The sequence below is a fragment of the Camelina sativa genome, chromosome 15 (assembly GCF_030686135.1).
Source record: "Camelina sativa cultivar CO46 ecotype springtype chromosome 15, ASM3068613v1".
Classification (NCBI taxonomy): domain Eukaryota; kingdom Viridiplantae; phylum Streptophyta; class Magnoliopsida; order Brassicales; family Brassicaceae; genus Camelina; species Camelina sativa.
Window position 1 is genome coordinate 7,597,213 of NC_141894.1, and position 17,204 is coordinate 7,614,416.

The 17,204-nt window shown below is 33.0% G+C and overlaps 3 protein-coding genes, 2 long non-coding RNA genes and 1 pseudogene across 5 annotated transcripts; 1 reads left to right on the forward strand and 5 right to left on the reverse strand.

Annotated features, from left to right (window-relative positions):
- The first annotated feature begins 2,685 nt into the window (after positions 1-2,685).
- On the forward strand, positions 2,686-4,853 carry LOC104745953 (aquaporin TIP2-1). The gene is made up of 3 exons (XM_010467336.3): positions 2,686-3,627; positions 3,733-3,983; positions 4,336-4,853. Exons 1-3 carry the CDS (start codon positions 3,501-3,503, stop codon positions 4,708-4,710), a joined length of 753 nt encoding a protein of 250 aa, XP_010465638.1. The 5' UTR covers positions 2,686-3,500; the 3' UTR covers positions 4,711-4,853.
- A 41-nt stretch (positions 4,854-4,894) lies between these two features.
- Positions 4,895-6,619, reverse strand: LOC104745954 (photosynthetic NDH subunit of subcomplex B 3, chloroplastic). Its single transcript, XM_087488416.1, has 6 exons — positions 5,967-6,619; positions 5,648-5,758; positions 5,499-5,555; positions 5,322-5,384; positions 5,175-5,237; positions 4,895-5,085 (listed from the first exon to the last, which is right to left on the reverse strand). Exons 1-6 carry the CDS (start codon positions 6,195-6,197, stop codon positions 4,993-4,995), a joined length of 618 nt encoding a protein of 205 aa, XP_087344542.1. The 5' UTR covers positions 6,198-6,619; the 3' UTR covers positions 4,895-4,992.
- Positions 6,620-9,299: 2,680 nt separating this feature from the next.
- On the reverse strand, positions 9,300-10,778 carry LOC147926352 (uncharacterized). Its single transcript, XR_015581424.1, has 2 exons — positions 10,393-10,778; positions 9,300-9,662 (listed from the first exon to the last, which is right to left on the reverse strand). It is a non-coding gene; the product is annotated as an uncharacterized LOC147926352 (long non-coding RNA).
- A 1,480-nt stretch (positions 10,779-12,258) lies between these two features.
- On the reverse strand, positions 12,259-12,795 carry LOC147926353 (uncharacterized). The gene has a single exon (XM_087487032.1). It carries the CDS (start codon positions 12,793-12,795, stop codon positions 12,259-12,261), a length of 537 nt encoding a protein of 178 aa, XP_087343158.1.
- A 771-nt stretch (positions 12,796-13,566) lies between these two features.
- On the reverse strand, positions 13,567-14,733 carry LOC147926354 (uncharacterized; annotated as a pseudogene).
- Positions 14,734-15,767: 1,034 nt separating this feature from the next.
- LOC109129253 (uncharacterized) lies at positions 15,768-17,135 on the reverse strand. Its single transcript, XR_015582231.1, has 6 exons — positions 17,003-17,135; positions 16,858-16,915; positions 16,683-16,742; positions 16,396-16,512; positions 16,251-16,313; positions 15,768-16,074 (listed from the first exon to the last, which is right to left on the reverse strand). It is a non-coding gene; the product is annotated as an uncharacterized LOC109129253 (long non-coding RNA).
- Between the last annotated feature and the right edge of the window lie 69 nt (positions 17,136-17,204).

A 17,204-nucleotide genomic window follows, 5' to 3' on the forward strand; every position in this document is an offset into this window, starting at 1 on the left:
AAACACATGTACATTGAACGAAAAATAGTTAATTACAGTAAAACTTCTGTAAATTAATAATGTTGGGATCATGACATTTTATTAATTTATAGTGATATTAATTTATCTATAAATTAATAATTATTAATATATATATATATATATATATATATATATATAAAATTTTAAAATTCTTAAAACTTATGTATTGAGACAATTTTAGCAAAATAAGAGTAGACTTTCAAATGTTACAAATGTTATGGTTTTAAAATTGAATTTGTAATATTTAGACAAAATTATTGACAATAAATTACAAATACTATAAACTAATTCACTTATACATATGACATACATAAACTCAATTTTTTTGAATAATAATATCAATTGTTATATTTTAAAGTTTATAAAGCTATCAAAATGAAAATAATGCACATCTCGAAATTGAAAACTTCAAAAATCTTTAGCTATTTTTATGACTTGTTATATAGAATTTTATATTATTATAGTTTGAATCTACAACATAACAATTGTTTTATAGATATAAGCTTTAAGAGAAAATTCAAAATTTCAAACCATATATTATTATGAAAGCATATATATATATATTTACATGATTATTAATTTATAATATTATTGGGAGTATATTTCACATGGAGATTTCAAAAAAAAAATATTATCTTATTGAATTTTGTTACTTTTTATACTGATCCCATTTGGGATCAACATTTATTGATTAATAATGTTTATTAATTTATAAAGTATTATTTTATAGAGGTTTTACTATATTAGTTTAAGAGCAGCTTAATTAGTAAACTGAACTAATAATTCACGTCAACAGATCTAAATTTGGAAAGATTCGTGGGCGTAGAGGCAAGACAACGAAAATCAAGCTTATTAAACTCGTAAGATTTGTATAATTCCACCGGCCTACAACCAATCACAAAGCCATTGTTGTTATAGATAAACTATATTTAAGGTTATCATCCACCTATTTAAGCTTAAGAAACGAGTGTCTGATATATAATTAATTAGACGAGAATAATGATTCAGATGTAATCTAAATGGCCCTTGGCGTATTTGGTAAGGTGACAGCAATGATGAACCTTGCAACCAACGATGTATTGAGTTTCTTGAATTAGTAAGAACCACAAGAGTTGTATAACCCAAAAGTAAAAAAAAGAACCATAAGAGTTTATAAAAGTGTATAGACGTAAAACATCACACATGTCACTACAATTAAACATAACATAATAACATATGATTGGTTTTTATAAAATTGGCTAAAAGTGGTTGCATAACTTTTGATTAGAGAATACATCGCAACTAATACATAATATACATCTAACATAATATAATTGAGTGAACACCATTTTGTATTATATATGAATTACCAAATTATTTCTATCTATCGTGTTTTTTAATCATAAACCTTAAAAATGTTAGTAGAAATGAGGGACCTGAAGATTGAACTACTTAGATAAATTTCACGTTAATGAAGGTTAAGTTTGTTATAAGAAATTTGACACGTACGGTAATTTTTAGAAAATAAGTTAATGTCATTAGCATGGCAACTATTTTCTGGTAGCAACCCGATATCTCCTACCTCAGCAATAATTCATATTTCAAATTTCTCAAGTTCAAAGCAAGGATTTGATTGCTAGACAGTTTCTAGGTAGCATTGGATTCAATAAGAGAACAATGTACCAGATTGTGAATCAAACAATGTTGTACATTTAGCAAGAGAAAAAAAAAAAGATTGGTATATCAATGAATGTGATGGAGAATGTTCATCGAAGAGGAAAATAATGGAGGGACCCAAAAATAACATTGTTGAAATGGAATATAATCATAAATGAGTCACATCTTTAAAAATCTGATCAAATCACTGGGGAAAAAAATTTAAAGATCATGTCACATGCAACCAGTAACCACAATCATATTTTGGCCGGTCTTACACCCATACACATTGTTTACAGCTCACACTTGTCCCTCCCTTAGGCTTTTGTTTGTATCCATTTGTTTTCTTCTCTCACTACTCTAATCTCATCTTTATGTTTATCCTTTTTGAACTTTTGAAGCTACTCTGTCCTTTGGGTCCACTCCCAACGACCTCTAATTTCAATCACTTTAAACCGGCCATATTACTTTAAACCGACCTTTTAGACTCGTAGGAAAATCCGATCCAAATTCTTGACTAATTTATAAGAAATACCGCCGCTATATTATGATAATGTTAAAAGAAAAAGTATTTTTGGGAAAAAAAATTGATCGATTTGTTTTCATTCAGGATTCACTGTTTTTTTGTGTGTAATACTCGAGTTACTTTGTATAGTTCAAATAATGAGAACATGAGAAGGACTATAAATGTGATTGGATTATGAATACGTATATCATATATGTATACATTATACATAGAATAAAATATATATGCATATGGTATATAACATATATTAAAATGTATTCATACAAAGGAATTGAGTATATTTTACGTAAAAATGTCATTATTTTAGCTTTTTTAAGCACCTTCCTAGCCCAAAATCACGAATAGATGTAGAGTAAAATGGCAACACATGAAATCATTTATTATAAGTCGTTTCCAACCGCACCACAAAAAAACTCATTAAGGATAGTAGTTTTATAATTTAAATTTTGTATTGAATATATGAAGTGTCTCTTATATAAAGAGAAGGGCATGCAACTGGTCTTATCATCTCCTTCATTAACAAAAAAAAATTATAACATTTTCTTCTTTATAAAAAATGTCTACCAACTTTGTTTAGATTAGTTGCCATATTTGCTATTAAAATCATTAAATCTCTTCATATTTTCTATTTATACATCATATTCTTATACATTAACATAGATATATTTTTAAGTCATATATTTATACATCAGATTTTTTAAAACATATTCTTTTTCTAGAGATTTGAAGAAAATTATTTTTTAAACATCAACACAGATATATTTTAAAATCATATTTTTAATCATATTTTTTATTCATTATAGTTTTATAAAATATATTTCCGGAAAAATATTTTTAAAAATCATATTTTAATACATAATATTTTTATAAATCATATTTTAAATATTTTTTTTTAAATCGTATTTTTAAATTATATTTTTATACATTATATTGTTTTATAAATATGATTTATAAAAATATTATGTATTAAAATATGATTTTAAAAAAAAAATATGATCATATTCTTTTTTTTAGAATAAAACTTAAGGTAATTTTTTATGGGGTTTTAGTATTTTTTACATAAATATTGTGTCAATCTAGTAATGAGATACTATAGTATGTCAATTGAGTTATTTTTACCCAAATTTGAAATTTGGGTCAATCTTGTGTATTTTCACTCATTTAAATTATGCAAGAATATTTGACCAAAAAAAAAAAAAATTATGCATGAATATATGAAGAGTCTCCTATATAAAGAGAATGACATGCAACAGGTCTTATCATCTCCTTCATTAACAAAAACAAAAACTTATAACATTTTCTTCTTTCCTCTACAACAATGGCTGGAGTTGCCTTTGGTTCTTTTGGTGATTCCTTCAGCTTGGCTTCTCTAAGAGCTTACCTCGCTGAGTTCATCTCCACTTTGCTCTTTGTTTTCGCTGGTGTTGGTTCTGCCATTGCCTACGGTTCGTAGACGCGTAGTTAAATAAATCTTAATAGTTTTCGTGAGTTGTAACAATTATTATTGGATCTAAAGACTAAATGAATATGTTACATTTGTATATATATAGCGAAGCTGACGTCCGACGCTGCTCTTGATACGCCGGGACTAGTGGCCATCGCGGTTTGCCATGGTTTTGCTCTCTTCGTGGCGGTTGCAATCGGAGCCAACATCTCCGGTGGCCATGTTAACCCAGCCGTCACTTTTGGTCTAGCCGTCGGTGGTCAAATCACAGTCATCACCGGAGTTTTCTACTGGATCGCTCAGCTTCTCGGCTCCACCGCCGCTTGCTTCCTCCTCAAATTCGTCACCGGCGGTTTGGTATGTTCTCTTGATCTCCAACTCTTACGTATAAAATAAAATCATAGCTCATCTTGCCTCGCACTACTCTAGGTCTACAAAACAACAACAAAAAAGAACTTTCAAGGTCAAACAAAAAATAAAATATTCTCCATGTTTTGAATAATATTTGTTTTTATGTTAGCCTTGTTAACTATATAGAGGACACATGGTTTGTTTAAAAGTTGGAAGTTATATAATATTGTAGGTTTTTGTCAATATATAATGAACATTATTAGATCTCCTTTCCACTAATATACAATTCTTGAGGCAGTTTAATTATTAAAAAAATAAAAACTAATGAACGAACGCTAAAACTATATGAAAAACGCAGGCGGTTCCAACCCACAGCGTTGGAGCTGGACTAGGAGCATTAGAAGGAGTAGTGATGGAGATCATCATCACCTTTGCTTTGGTCTACACCGTGTACGCCACTGCCGCTGATCCCAAGAAGGGTTCTCTCGGAACCATTGCTCCACTCGCCATTGGCCTTATCGTTGGTGCTAACATCCTCGCCGCCGGTCCATTCTCCGGTGGATCCATGAACCCAGCACGTTCCTTTGGACCAGCTGTTGCTGCCGGAGACTTCTCTGGTCACTGGGTTTACTGGGTGGGACCACTCATCGGTGGTGGACTTGCCGGACTTATCTACGGAAATGTTTTCATGAGCTCTTCCGAGCATGTTCCTCTTGACTCTGCTGATTTCTAAGCAAACAAGTGATGATTTCTTGATTCATGTTTCTGTGTTTGATTTCTTTGTCTCGATCTTTCTTGTTTGGTTTGGACTTTGTAATATTTATCCAATTTGTATGAATATCTTTCATTTAGTGGATGGCTGTCTTGGTTTTATTATTTTATAATAATCATTTAGTTTTGTTTAAATAGGGTAGTTGTATGGCTAATATTATCAACAAATATTATTAAAAATCGATCGTTACAAATTTGTGATATAGGAACAACACTAACAACTAACAGAACAATGACAAGAGTTTCACGTAGAAGTTTCGGGATCATCGTCATTAGGTATATTCTTAGGGATGTTCCATTCATGAGCTTTCCACTCTGGCAATTGTTGTATGACGACCTATGTATGTATGCCATAGTTTATCAATATCAATCAGTCACATGTATAGAAAATTATTATATAACAAAGATTAGAGAGAGAGAGGCTACCAATCCGGTCGAATCTGGATTTCCCACGTTGGTTTGACAAGCTAGTCTCCAATTTTTTGGCTTCTGTGAAAAATTAATTATTTGTTATACTATTTAACCAAATGATACAAGATTATTGTATACTAATACTATAAGATAAGAATCTACCCTTTTGAGTTTCTCCTTCTCAATGTCAGTTCGTGGATTTAGAAGCTCCTTTCCATTTACAATCTACAAATAACATCCATCATCAGGAGATAAATGTAGTTAGATGATAAACCATCATTTGAATTTTAAACTAAAGCCTTATTAGTTATTCATCAAGAAACTACTACTATAAGATACCTCGACCATGCAAGTAGCGCAAGTTCCTACTCCTGCGCAGTTTGACAAGGGCTTACTCTGCCAAATTAACACGTGAAAATGATACTCCGATCCAAACTAATTTGATTAAGAGAGAATTAATCAAATCCAGGGAGAGAAAAATATCATACGTAAGGACCATAGAGCTCGATGTTAGAATCCAACATTATATCTCTAAGTTTCTGTCCACCGCATGCTCTTCTCCAATGCACGTCCGGTGTTCCGTCCGGCAACAACACAGACTAACAAACATTATCCCCAATTTATTAGATTTCTATTATTAATTAATCATCCATTCAAAGTTCACCACAGAACACTAAACAATACACAATTTGCTCTAATCACTTCAAGGTTAATTGCTTTTTACTCACGATTTTGATTCATTCATGTTAACAATATAGATAATAACAAGAATATATATAATCGTCAAGAGTGAAGATCACTACTTACATGGACGAACGCAAAATCGACAGCAGGAGGTTCGTCATCGGGTTCATTTGCGGCTGGAGGTTGGCTCGCTGGTGCCGTGCTTATGGCTCGGATGGTTCCGGCTCTGGTGGCATTGTGTTTTGAGCGTAGGAAGTATGACTTTGCGTTACTAAGTTTGATCTTGTGGCTAAAGCTATGGTTTGGAGATAGCGAAGCTACTAAGCATGAACCATTCAACTGTACACTTCCCATAGTCTTGCTCTAGCTCTTTTCTAAAATTATAAAAAAATATAACCAATCAAAAAAAAAAAAAAAAGTTGGGTCTTTTAATTGGGATAATGTTTTATATGACTCCATGCGGTTTCTGTGGAAGTGAGTGGTGCTTCTTCTATCTCTTATCCAATATGCATAATCAAACATAATAAATAAGAAACACCCATTTTTTTTTTTTTGATGAATGAAGAACTACTAAAAAGACTTAAACCTCCTAGATTCTGACCCCTCCACACTTTGCACTAGCATCACCTTCTACTTGAAAGATCTACTTGTATTACGACTCTATCTAAATATGTATCCTTTATATATTAATAGAGAAACATGTTGTTGAAAATATTGATTTGCTGTCGCCAGAACGATTTGGAGATCTAATTGTAATTAAACATCTCAAGATAAACATATTTACAAAAATAAGTCTTTTGATTTATTAAAATGTGTCATTAAAATATATAAGAAAATCTTTATTTCATTATTATTTACATAAATGTGTCATTAGAATATATAAGGTAATGCTTCTTTCTCTTAGTTTTTTAAAATGGAAGACTTCATCAACTATTTTAAAAAGAAAATACTTAATAATTTAATTATCATTTTCATAACATATTTAATTATTTAAAGTAATTACATTTCATAAACTATTAAAAAACTTATTCATCTACTTAACTTTTTGATATACAAAACTTATTCTCCGATTTTAAAAAATTTGATGATTATTTAAGTACTCCCTTTGTTTCACAATAAGTGTCATTTTGACACATTTCACACAAATTAAGAAAATATTAAAATATACATATATGCCCTTATTTCATAAATGTTTAATGGATCAATTTAGTCATAGATTAAAGGTAAAACTAGAATTTCTAATGAAAAAGATGCATTGAAAATATAAATTAGTGCATTAGAAATGTAAAATGACACTCTTTTTGAAACAAAAATAAAATTCTAAAATGACACTTTTTATGAAATAAATGGAGTATATACTAAAAATTAATTAATATAAGAATCTTAAAAATAAATAACATTATCACAATTATCACAATAATTAACATTATTTTCCAATTTCACGGGTGAAATATATTTTTTACACAAAATAATTAAATGTAAATTTGAATAAAATAAAAAATTATATGTAAAATAATTATTATGAAACTTTAAATTCCAAATAATAATTTTACTTGCAATAATTTTATTTAAGTCGATTTATCCCGCATATAGTGCGAATTGTTACATAGTATATCTTTAACGAAGTGATCTGATTCAATTACAAATTATAACTGTGAAAATTTAATTAATGATTTTTATGGGCTAATATATCAAATTAAAGGTCTAAATGGGTAACACATGTTTTGTAAAAAAATTTGAGCAATTTTTAAGAAATTTTTTAGCAATTTTTAAGAAATTTTTGAGCAATTAAAGGTTGTATTGAGCAATTAAGAAAGTGGAGCACTTGTTTGCCGATAAAAAAAAAAACTAAGAGGAGCTCAGCTTTGGTCTTGTTTGTCGATATCATGCATCTACACGCATTCTCTCCTCGAATAACCTTGTATATCTTTTCCTATATAAAGACTAGAATTCTCGTAGTATCTTTCATCACAACTCAATTCATTTCTGATTTCTCACGTGTTTCTCTCTCTCTTAACTTACTAAAATAAGTCTTCAAGAACTCTTCACTCGGCGGCAAGGATGACGTCGACTCAATTTGAAGGTGTTGAGAAGCGTCTCGAGGTCGTTTTCATGGGAAAGGTGTTGAGGCAGTCACTAACGAGGAAAGTGTGGGACGAGAATCTGGAACCTGTCAACTAGGGATTTATCGAGTACTACGAATACTCTAATTAACTTACTGTCTCGATCGATCGGTAATTAATTTTAGGGCAATTCTCAAAAATAGCACAAATTTAAGTTTTCATTCCAAAGTTAGCACACATTCTTCTATTTTCAAAACTAGCACACATGATTTAATTAAATATTAAAACACTAAAATTATTAATTCATTATGATTCTCTCACGCGCTTTTTTCGATCAAGTGAAAATCACACCAAAATCCCCGGCGATCAATTGAATCAACCATGTCCGGTGACATCCGCAGTTCCCAGTTTTCGGAGATGATCAAATTGAAAGATGAATCTGATTTCGAGAAGCTTCTCTCATCGGGTAATCAGATCTCCGTCACATGCTTCGATTCTCTTCTCTCCGTCACATGATTAAGTGGATGAGTATGTACGGTTTAGATGTGATATTGGGTTACAGTTTTAAGTTGTTTCTGCTTTGTTGGATTTACTTCTTGATTTTTAATCCGTGATGAACTTGGTCAAGTAAATGAGTGTTGAGATGTTAATTTGAGTTCTGGTTTTGATTCAGTTGTTTCTGATTTTGTAGGATTTGTTTTAGATTGTTAAATCAAAGATGTCGACTGAATCATCAAGGGAAGAGAATGTTTACATGGCGAAATTAGCTGAACAAGCTGAACGTTATGAAGAAATGGTTGAATTCATGGAGAAAGTTGCGAAACCCGTTGATATTGAGGAACTCTCTGTTGAAGAGAGGAACCTTCTCTAAGATATATAGGTTCTTACTTCCTTCTTATGAAAATTCAGGAAGGATTGAACGAATTTCAAGAAAGTTTCCTTGAACTTCAGGATGACCTTCATAAAAAGTTTAGGAAGAATTGGAGCTGCAATAACACTCAGAATCAAAGACGAACTGTGCTCATACAAGATTGAAGGCTTCAGTTGCCATATGAGATCGAAGTATTTAGAGTTTGATTCTTTGTGTTCACATGGTCTTTGTTTTAGCATTAGGATTTTGGTTATGAAAGATAGTTTGGATGGTTTTCACCACAAGACTTGTTTTAAAGTATATTCAGGAAGGTTTTGTATTAATTATCTCGATATTTTTGTAGATAGCTATGTTTTCACCAGTAAACATATAAGAAGGATTTGAATGTAACATTCAAGAAGGATTCTCATATATTTATGAATAATTTATTGAATTTCAGGAATACCGTCATGAAAAGAAAAAAAAAAGCATTAGGAAGGAGTCATTGACGTTTAGGAAGAACTCTTTGAAAATTAGGAAGAAGTCATTGATGTTAAGGAAGATCTTCCTAAAACATCATGTTGGATATTTCTATTTGCTACCTTTTTGTAAAACACCAATATGTGCACATAATAATCAAATCAGTATACATCTAATGAAGTAATATGTGATACAATAAAGCAAAACACATATAAAGAGATTTAGAAACACATTTTTAAAAAATTTAGGAAGGATTCTATAGATTTTAGGAAGGTGTTCTTGAATTTTAGGAAGACCTTCCATAATGACGAACTCAACTTCCACTCAAGTGCCCATTTTCCCATCTTCATCATCAACTTTCTGCTTTGTTCTTGAAATATTTGTCATCATGTATATCATCAATCACTTGAATTTAGAGCTGAAAACCTTATTCAACAACATGATCAGTCCATGAAATCAATTTTCGTTTGAACATATTACTTCAAGAGATATCTTATATATCACCCCACATTTAATCTAGTTCTGCAACACTACCAGATTAATTAACTTTAAAACCCCAAGAAACACTACCAAGTTGATCTATACCATTAGCAAAACAATTCAAAAACTCATAGCAAGCTAGATACCTACCAATTTTCCTACATGTAGTGTAGTCATTGGAGAGAAATAAAGTTTAAGCTTAATCTCAATAGTACATATAAGCCTTACACAAATTTAAAACTCTCACCATGTTCTTAAAGCAAAGGTGAAATAGAGTAATATGTGATACACTCATTTTTTTAGATTTAGGAAGGATTTCATATGTTTAGGAAAACTTCATTGATATTTAGGAAGATTTTCCTAGATGATCATACTACGCCTCATCAGCACTACTAGTCAGCTCCATAACAGACGAAGTATAAGCCGAAGTCATCAAAATGATGAACTTTTTACTCTTTACCAACTACTTTGTTCCCAATGACATTATATCAAACACTTGATATGCAACTACTTTGGTATCCAAATAAGAGAGAATAGAACTCAAATACACATTTCAGCTTCAACATTTTACATTCAAACTGGAACTCAACCCAAACTTAGATACGAAATCTATATGGGAACAGATCTATTTCGCTCATCAAATCTAGTTTAGAGAGAGGGGGGAAAAGAAAATTACCATGAGAATCGAGACTGGTAAGTATGAGCAGAGCAAAAGGAGATACACAACCATGGACTCATCTGAGGTCTCGTTCTTCTGTTTGTTACTCTGGAACATTCTTCTCTTCACTCTAATATCTTCGTCTCTTTGAAGATTTTTCTTATATTCGTTCTTCTTCACCGATTGTCTCTTCCGTCCTCCATTGGTGTCTTGCTCTGGAGATTTCCTCTTCCATCTATTTTCTTCTTCAACTATTTTTGAAATCTGATCGGAATCTGTGATCGGAAGCTTCACCACAAGCTTCGCCGGAGAAGAAGAAGATGAAGATTTGAGATTAAAAGCTTAGTTTTGCCGGAAGCTTCGTCGGATATTGTTGTTTCAATTAAAATCATAAGCTTAGATTTAATTTTGAGATAAAATAATAATAATATACTAATGCTAGTTTTGGAACATTCCAGCGTGTGTGCTAGTTTTGGAACAAAAACCCAAATGTGTGTCATTCTAGGGTATTTCTCTTAATTTTAAGATCATACTAAATAAAAGCAAATAAAGAATTAAATATAAGGGAGTAATAAGGGTTATTGACAATGACATCTATTGTTATTGGAAAAATATATATTAAATATTGGATCACTTTTTTTAGTGTAAGGTATAAAGATTTAATATATGGAGATCTGGCACTAATATTAGTAAAACCTCTATAAATTAATAATGTTGGGACCATGACATTTTATTAATTTATAGTGATATTAATTTATCTATAAATTAATAATTATTATTTTATAGTGTAAATTAATAATTATTAACTATATACATATATTTTTATTTTTTTAATTATTTTAAAATTATGAATTAAAATAATTTAAACAAAATAAGATTAGACTTTCGAATGTTGTAAATTTTATGGTTTTTTTTTTTTCTTTTTTTTCAACCAAACATTAAATAAATTAAAATATCACTCTAAGATTGGTTGCCCAAACTGGAGGATAAGAGTTTACAAATGAAATTTCAGAAAATAAAGTTCTTGAGGCGCGTGCAAGACAATCGGCTCTGACGTTGGACTCACGAGAAATCCTGGTCAAGGTGAAGGAGGGAAAGGAAGCCCGGAGCAAGGAGAAATCTTCCAGTTGGTTTGAAAAGGCTGGCCAATCTTCAGGTAGCTGCACCATCGCAATCAGTTCTGCACAGTCCGTCTCGAAAGTTTGACAATCCGCCCCTACCGCCAGCAAAGATTCCATAGCTCACAAAAGCGCTTGTAACTCAGCATGTAAAGGGGATGGACCTCGTCGATAGCTTCGTGCCCCCAGTAAAATTTTCAACTCTTCGTCATTACAAAACCACCAACCCAAACCTTGAAGAGGATCTGATCCTTTCCAAGAACCATCAACCTGACACCGTGGAGAGGGCCCCTCGCCTCTAGAAGAGACGGAGGATGTATATAACCACCCGAGAATGAATTGGCCCCCTCCCACAGAAGCCTGTCATTAGTTGCCTGATCTAAGATATCCCTTGGTTCGCCCTCTGTACCCTGAAAAACTTTTCTATTCCTATCTTTCCAAACTGACCAAAGGATCCAGGGAAGGCATTTTGATAAATCAGAGACTCCTGATTGGGACGATGCCCGCCAAAAATAAAATCCAAGTTTGCATAAATAGAGGCATATGGAAATCCTTCGGGATCAACCGAGACTGGAGACAAATCCCAAACCCTGCGCTACCGGGGACACTCAAAAAGTGCATGATTTATAGACTCCGCCGCAGAATCACATCGTTTGCATAGAATGTCACAATGGACCCCTCTATGCCCTAGCCGTTCCATTACTAGTAATGACCCAGATGCAACCTGCCAGAAAAAATGTTTGACCTTTAGGGGAACCTCTAGTTTCTAGGATTGCGCCCGAAGAGCCGTACACGACGGCCCGTATTCCGTTGCAGTAGTTAAATCCCGGGCCAACCTATAACCGGATTTCACCGAATACTTCCCGGACTTGGTGAAGTGCCATATCAACCGATCTGGTCTGTAGTATTTGCTAACCGATATACTCCGAATAATCGGAATATCCACCGGATCAAAGAATTCCTCTAAGGTGGGTAAATGCCAGTCCTTTATGAGAGGATTAATTAAATGATTAACCATTAAACTTGGTAGCCACAACCGTCCCCGACCATTAGCTGGTCTAGGCCGAGCATCCGGTAACCAGGGATCCCGCCAAACTGAAATTGAGCAACCAGAACCCACTACCCACCTTGCGCCTTGTCTTACCAACTCCTGGGTAGAAAAAATACTCCGCCAGGCAAAAGAAGGATTATTAGGTTTTGTGGCCTCAAGAGGATGTTTGTTCCTAAAATAACGACCCCGCACTACCCGGGCCATCAAAGAGTTCGGGTAATGGATCAAGCGCCAAAACTGTGTAGCTAGCATGGCATCATTAAACTGTTCAAGGGCTCTGAAACCGAGACCCCCTTCACACTTATCTTTACATAACTTATCCCAAGCAATCCAGTGCAATCCATTAGATTGCACTAAATTTTATGGTTTTGGAATTGAATTTGTAATATTTAAAAAACATTATTGACAATAAATTACAAATATTATAGATAAATTCACTTATACACATACATAAATTCAAATTTATGAATAATATCAATTATCGTATTTTAATAGTTTATCAAACTATCAAAATGTAAATATTGTATATCTAGAAGTTGAATATTTCTTAAAAATTAGCTATTTTATGACATGTTATATATTTTATATCATTATAGTTTGAAAATACAACATAACAATTATTTTACAGATATGAGCTTTAGGAGAAATTTACATTATTATATATATATATATTGTAAATTTACATGATTATTAATTTATGACATTACTGGGACTATATTTTACATGGGGATTTGAAAAAAAAAATATTATCTTTTTATCTTATCGAATTTTGTTATTTTTTACACTGTCCTGACTCGGAACCAGCAAAATTTATTAATTTATAGTGTTTTTTAATTTATAGAGGTTTTACTGTATTATACATAAGGGACATCACTTTCTCTTATCATGATTCACTGATCCAATCAACAAACAATAAAGGATAATTTATTTGTGTCTTAAATTTTAACGCTCATGTGTCTTAATTCTTAAACAATAAACAAACACATAAAACAAATGGAAATTTTTTTTGTCAAATCAAATATATTATATCATAAAGAGTTTTACATTATACATGAATCATTCATATACAACCAATGACACAAATAAAGGAAATTGAACACAATTTCGATGAAGAAGTGGAAGTGACCCTGCTTCGCAATCGAAAGCCTTACAGGCTAACATAAAAAATAGGTTACGTCCCCTCTTCACATACTCGTAATTGGCTATCATCTTATAGATGAAACTCGAAAATTTTTTTCGCATTGCTTTTGTTAGATGAAAAATCTGAAATGTTGCTTGAAGTGATTCTGATTCTTGTCTTTGGAAACTCAATATGACATGCTCGAAACGCCAAATGCATTGATGTCGGTTAGTGGCCACAATTTTCCTTTTCATAGAAGCAGAATTTCTCGACCAAAGAAAAGAGAGAACAACACCATCACCACTAGCCGCTGTTATCCTTCCCATCACGACCATGACTTGTGTTAGATTATACCAAAAGCTAATCCCATGAATATAACGATGAACTCGTTCCAGTAAAAAGAAAGCTTCCGACCGAGGAAATGTGTCACCATCATCATAAAAGTTCTTCACCTTAACTTTAAAACCATATACTCCACAGCCCATATAATAGATCGATAAGATGAAATACTCCAGACATGGTAATGGGAAAACATCACCATTGGAAAATGTTAACGTCACAAGAAGTCCATTGATATGTTCAGAAGACTACTCAACCCAAAATTATACACAAATAACCAGAAATCCAATGATAGAACTTAATCCCAAATCAATTCGAGAAACATATCCCGTTCGATCTCTGTTGTTAATTATGTCCACCGGTTTGATTCCTCCAATGATTCGAGGATCAAAAACCCAAGTGTAACCTCCATACCCTCGGGTAAGAGGACAAACACCGGTTAATAACCGGAAAATATACTGACAACAATAGAAAGCGCCGGAAACAAACCTTCAACATGGAAGGACATCACAATTCCATCGAATCGACATTAGAGAGGAGGAACGACATTGTAGAAAAGATGATTCTATCATATCTAGTGAAAGTCTTTGGTTGAATTGGTCCATAAACCAGACCAGGGATGGATCCCATACAAAGATAGAATTCTTATATGGAAACGACAGACTCAATTCCTTACACAACATCATCGTATGAAGCCAAAGAGAGTAGGTTTGATAGCCATGATTTGCCATTTCTATGAACTTAAAACCTAAGATTAAGAAGTAAATACAAAGATTTAAATCAACAGAAAAGGGAAATGGTGGTGGCCGACGCCGGAGAAGCCGACGCCGACCGGGAATAGAGAAGAAAAAACGAACGGAACGGTTATACCGGATAACAACAACTACTAACATATGAACGCTGAACTTGAAACATGTCTAATGTTATTTATCATCAAAATCTAAAGCCCAATTGATACATCAACTAAACTAAAGAATGAAGGTGAAACAAACATCATCAGCTAATAAATAAAGGGATTTTGGCCAGAAATGCCATATTTCCCAAAAAAATTCTCAATAATGCCATTTTTGTTTTTTCTTATGAGAAATGCCATTTTGGCACATGAGGGGGAGGTGGGAGAAGACTAAAATAGCCTTAGCCTATTGTTTAAGAAATTTGCACGCTGGAGAATTTAAAAAGAAATAAAATTTTGAAGGGTTGGTCGACATTAAGGACGATGGGACTAGTCCTTTTGTATTTTTTTTGGACTTACTGTCTACACAGATGGTAGATATTAAACATGACTAGTTTTTTGTGTTTTTTTTTGGATATGTAAGATATAAGGAACCCTATTACCTCCAGTTGTCTTTTGTAACAACCGTAAAAACAGTTATTATTAAGGTAGTTCAGTTAATATGTCTGGCAATGGTTTGCTTTTGAACTACCATTGTGTAAAATGGAGTCTCTAACATATTGGTAGACAAAACTTGCAATATGTCCATCAAGTCTAAAGGGTGCAAATTTTCCATCAGTAAAGTTTGTAGAGAATCGGAAATGAGTGCAGATATGACCAATTAACACTGAAGGTAGATAGGCTTGAAACAGAAAAAAAGAAGACATCACAGATAGGTTTTAGACAAATAACACTGAAGGTAGACATCTAGAAAGATTGATGGACACAACAAAAGGGGATTCAAATTGTTAATAAGGTCCTTCAGTTAATATGTAAGCCATTGGTTGGCTTTAGATCTTTTGTTGTGTAAAAATGAAGTATCTAACATATTGGTAAACAAAGTTGGCAACATGTCCATCAAGTCTACATAGTGCAACATGTCTTTCAAGTCTACATAGTACATTGGGTCTTGAAAGAAAATATCACTTGAGACAACTGAAGGATAGACAAAAAACACTGAAGGTAGACATAAAATAGATTGATAGACACAACAAAAGGTAGGTGGACAAAAGGTTGAGAGTGCATATAGGTGCCTAGTCAAAAGAAGATAGAGAACATGACAAAAGTAAACCAAAAGTAGATAGACAACATGAAAAGTCTACTACACTTGGGTGGAAAGTCCAGCAGATTACATCACCCTCTGAAGTTGTTGATGGACATGCCGATTGCGAGGAGGAAAGCAATAAGGGCGAGAACAGTAGACAAAATAACACCAAGCTCAAATAGTGAATAGAAGAAAGAAGATTAGTGGAGAATAAATTCTAGTTTCTTGTCCACAGTGAATAGAAGAAAGTCCACTATTATATAGACATATACCTTGACATTTCTATGTTGTCTATCGATCGCTGAACATCAACATCGGCTGCGTCCTCGGCCGACCTTGAATGGACAGAAAGTTGTATGGTATCAAAGACAATGTATCTAAATACGGTTTGATAGACAAGGATGGGTAGACATATACACTGAAGTCGGAGTGTTGTCCATCAATGGACCACCGATACCAGAAGGGGCTGCTTTGTTAGGGGAATTGCAATAAGAAGATGGCTGAACATTAGAAGCCATTGCGACCTCGCCCGAACTGCAATGGGGAGAATGTTGTATGGTCTTAGTTATGAACCCAAAAAACGGTTTGAGAGAAAAATATTTGGGTGGACATATCTGGTCCATCATTGAATGCAGAATTGATAGACAACATGTTTGGGTAGACATGTAAATTGAATGCAAAAGGAGAATGATGGACATAACTACCTTCGTTGTTGATTCATTTCCTCCGCGTAGGGCAGATTACTAGATGAGTCTTCATGAGGCCTGCAATGGGGAGGAACATCAGACTCGGTTTTTTAAAGGTTCAGTTATTCAAGTGATGGACAAAATAACGGTAGACGAGTTGGTACGTAGTAGATCTGGTCCATCAAAAACTTACATGGTGGGTTCCGAGAAGAGAGTCTTTGTTTGCATTTCGATCCTAGGTCTTTTGTCCTCTGTTGCATGTACAATAGATTTTTAAGACTGTTGAAGGACAAAATTGAATAATTGAATAAAACCCTAATAATGAGAATTGGAAGTACAATTCACAACAGAGGCATCCACGGCAGAGGTTGGTTCTGTTTTTTCTCCATTAGATAAGACCACCAAAATTAATTAGAGATAGAAGAAGGGATATAGAGGTTTCTAGAGAGGAAAGAAGAGAGAGAAAGAGATGGAAGAAGATGAATGATCGAACGTGAGAGAATGAAAATCCCAAAACAAAAACAATAAAAATAATATTAA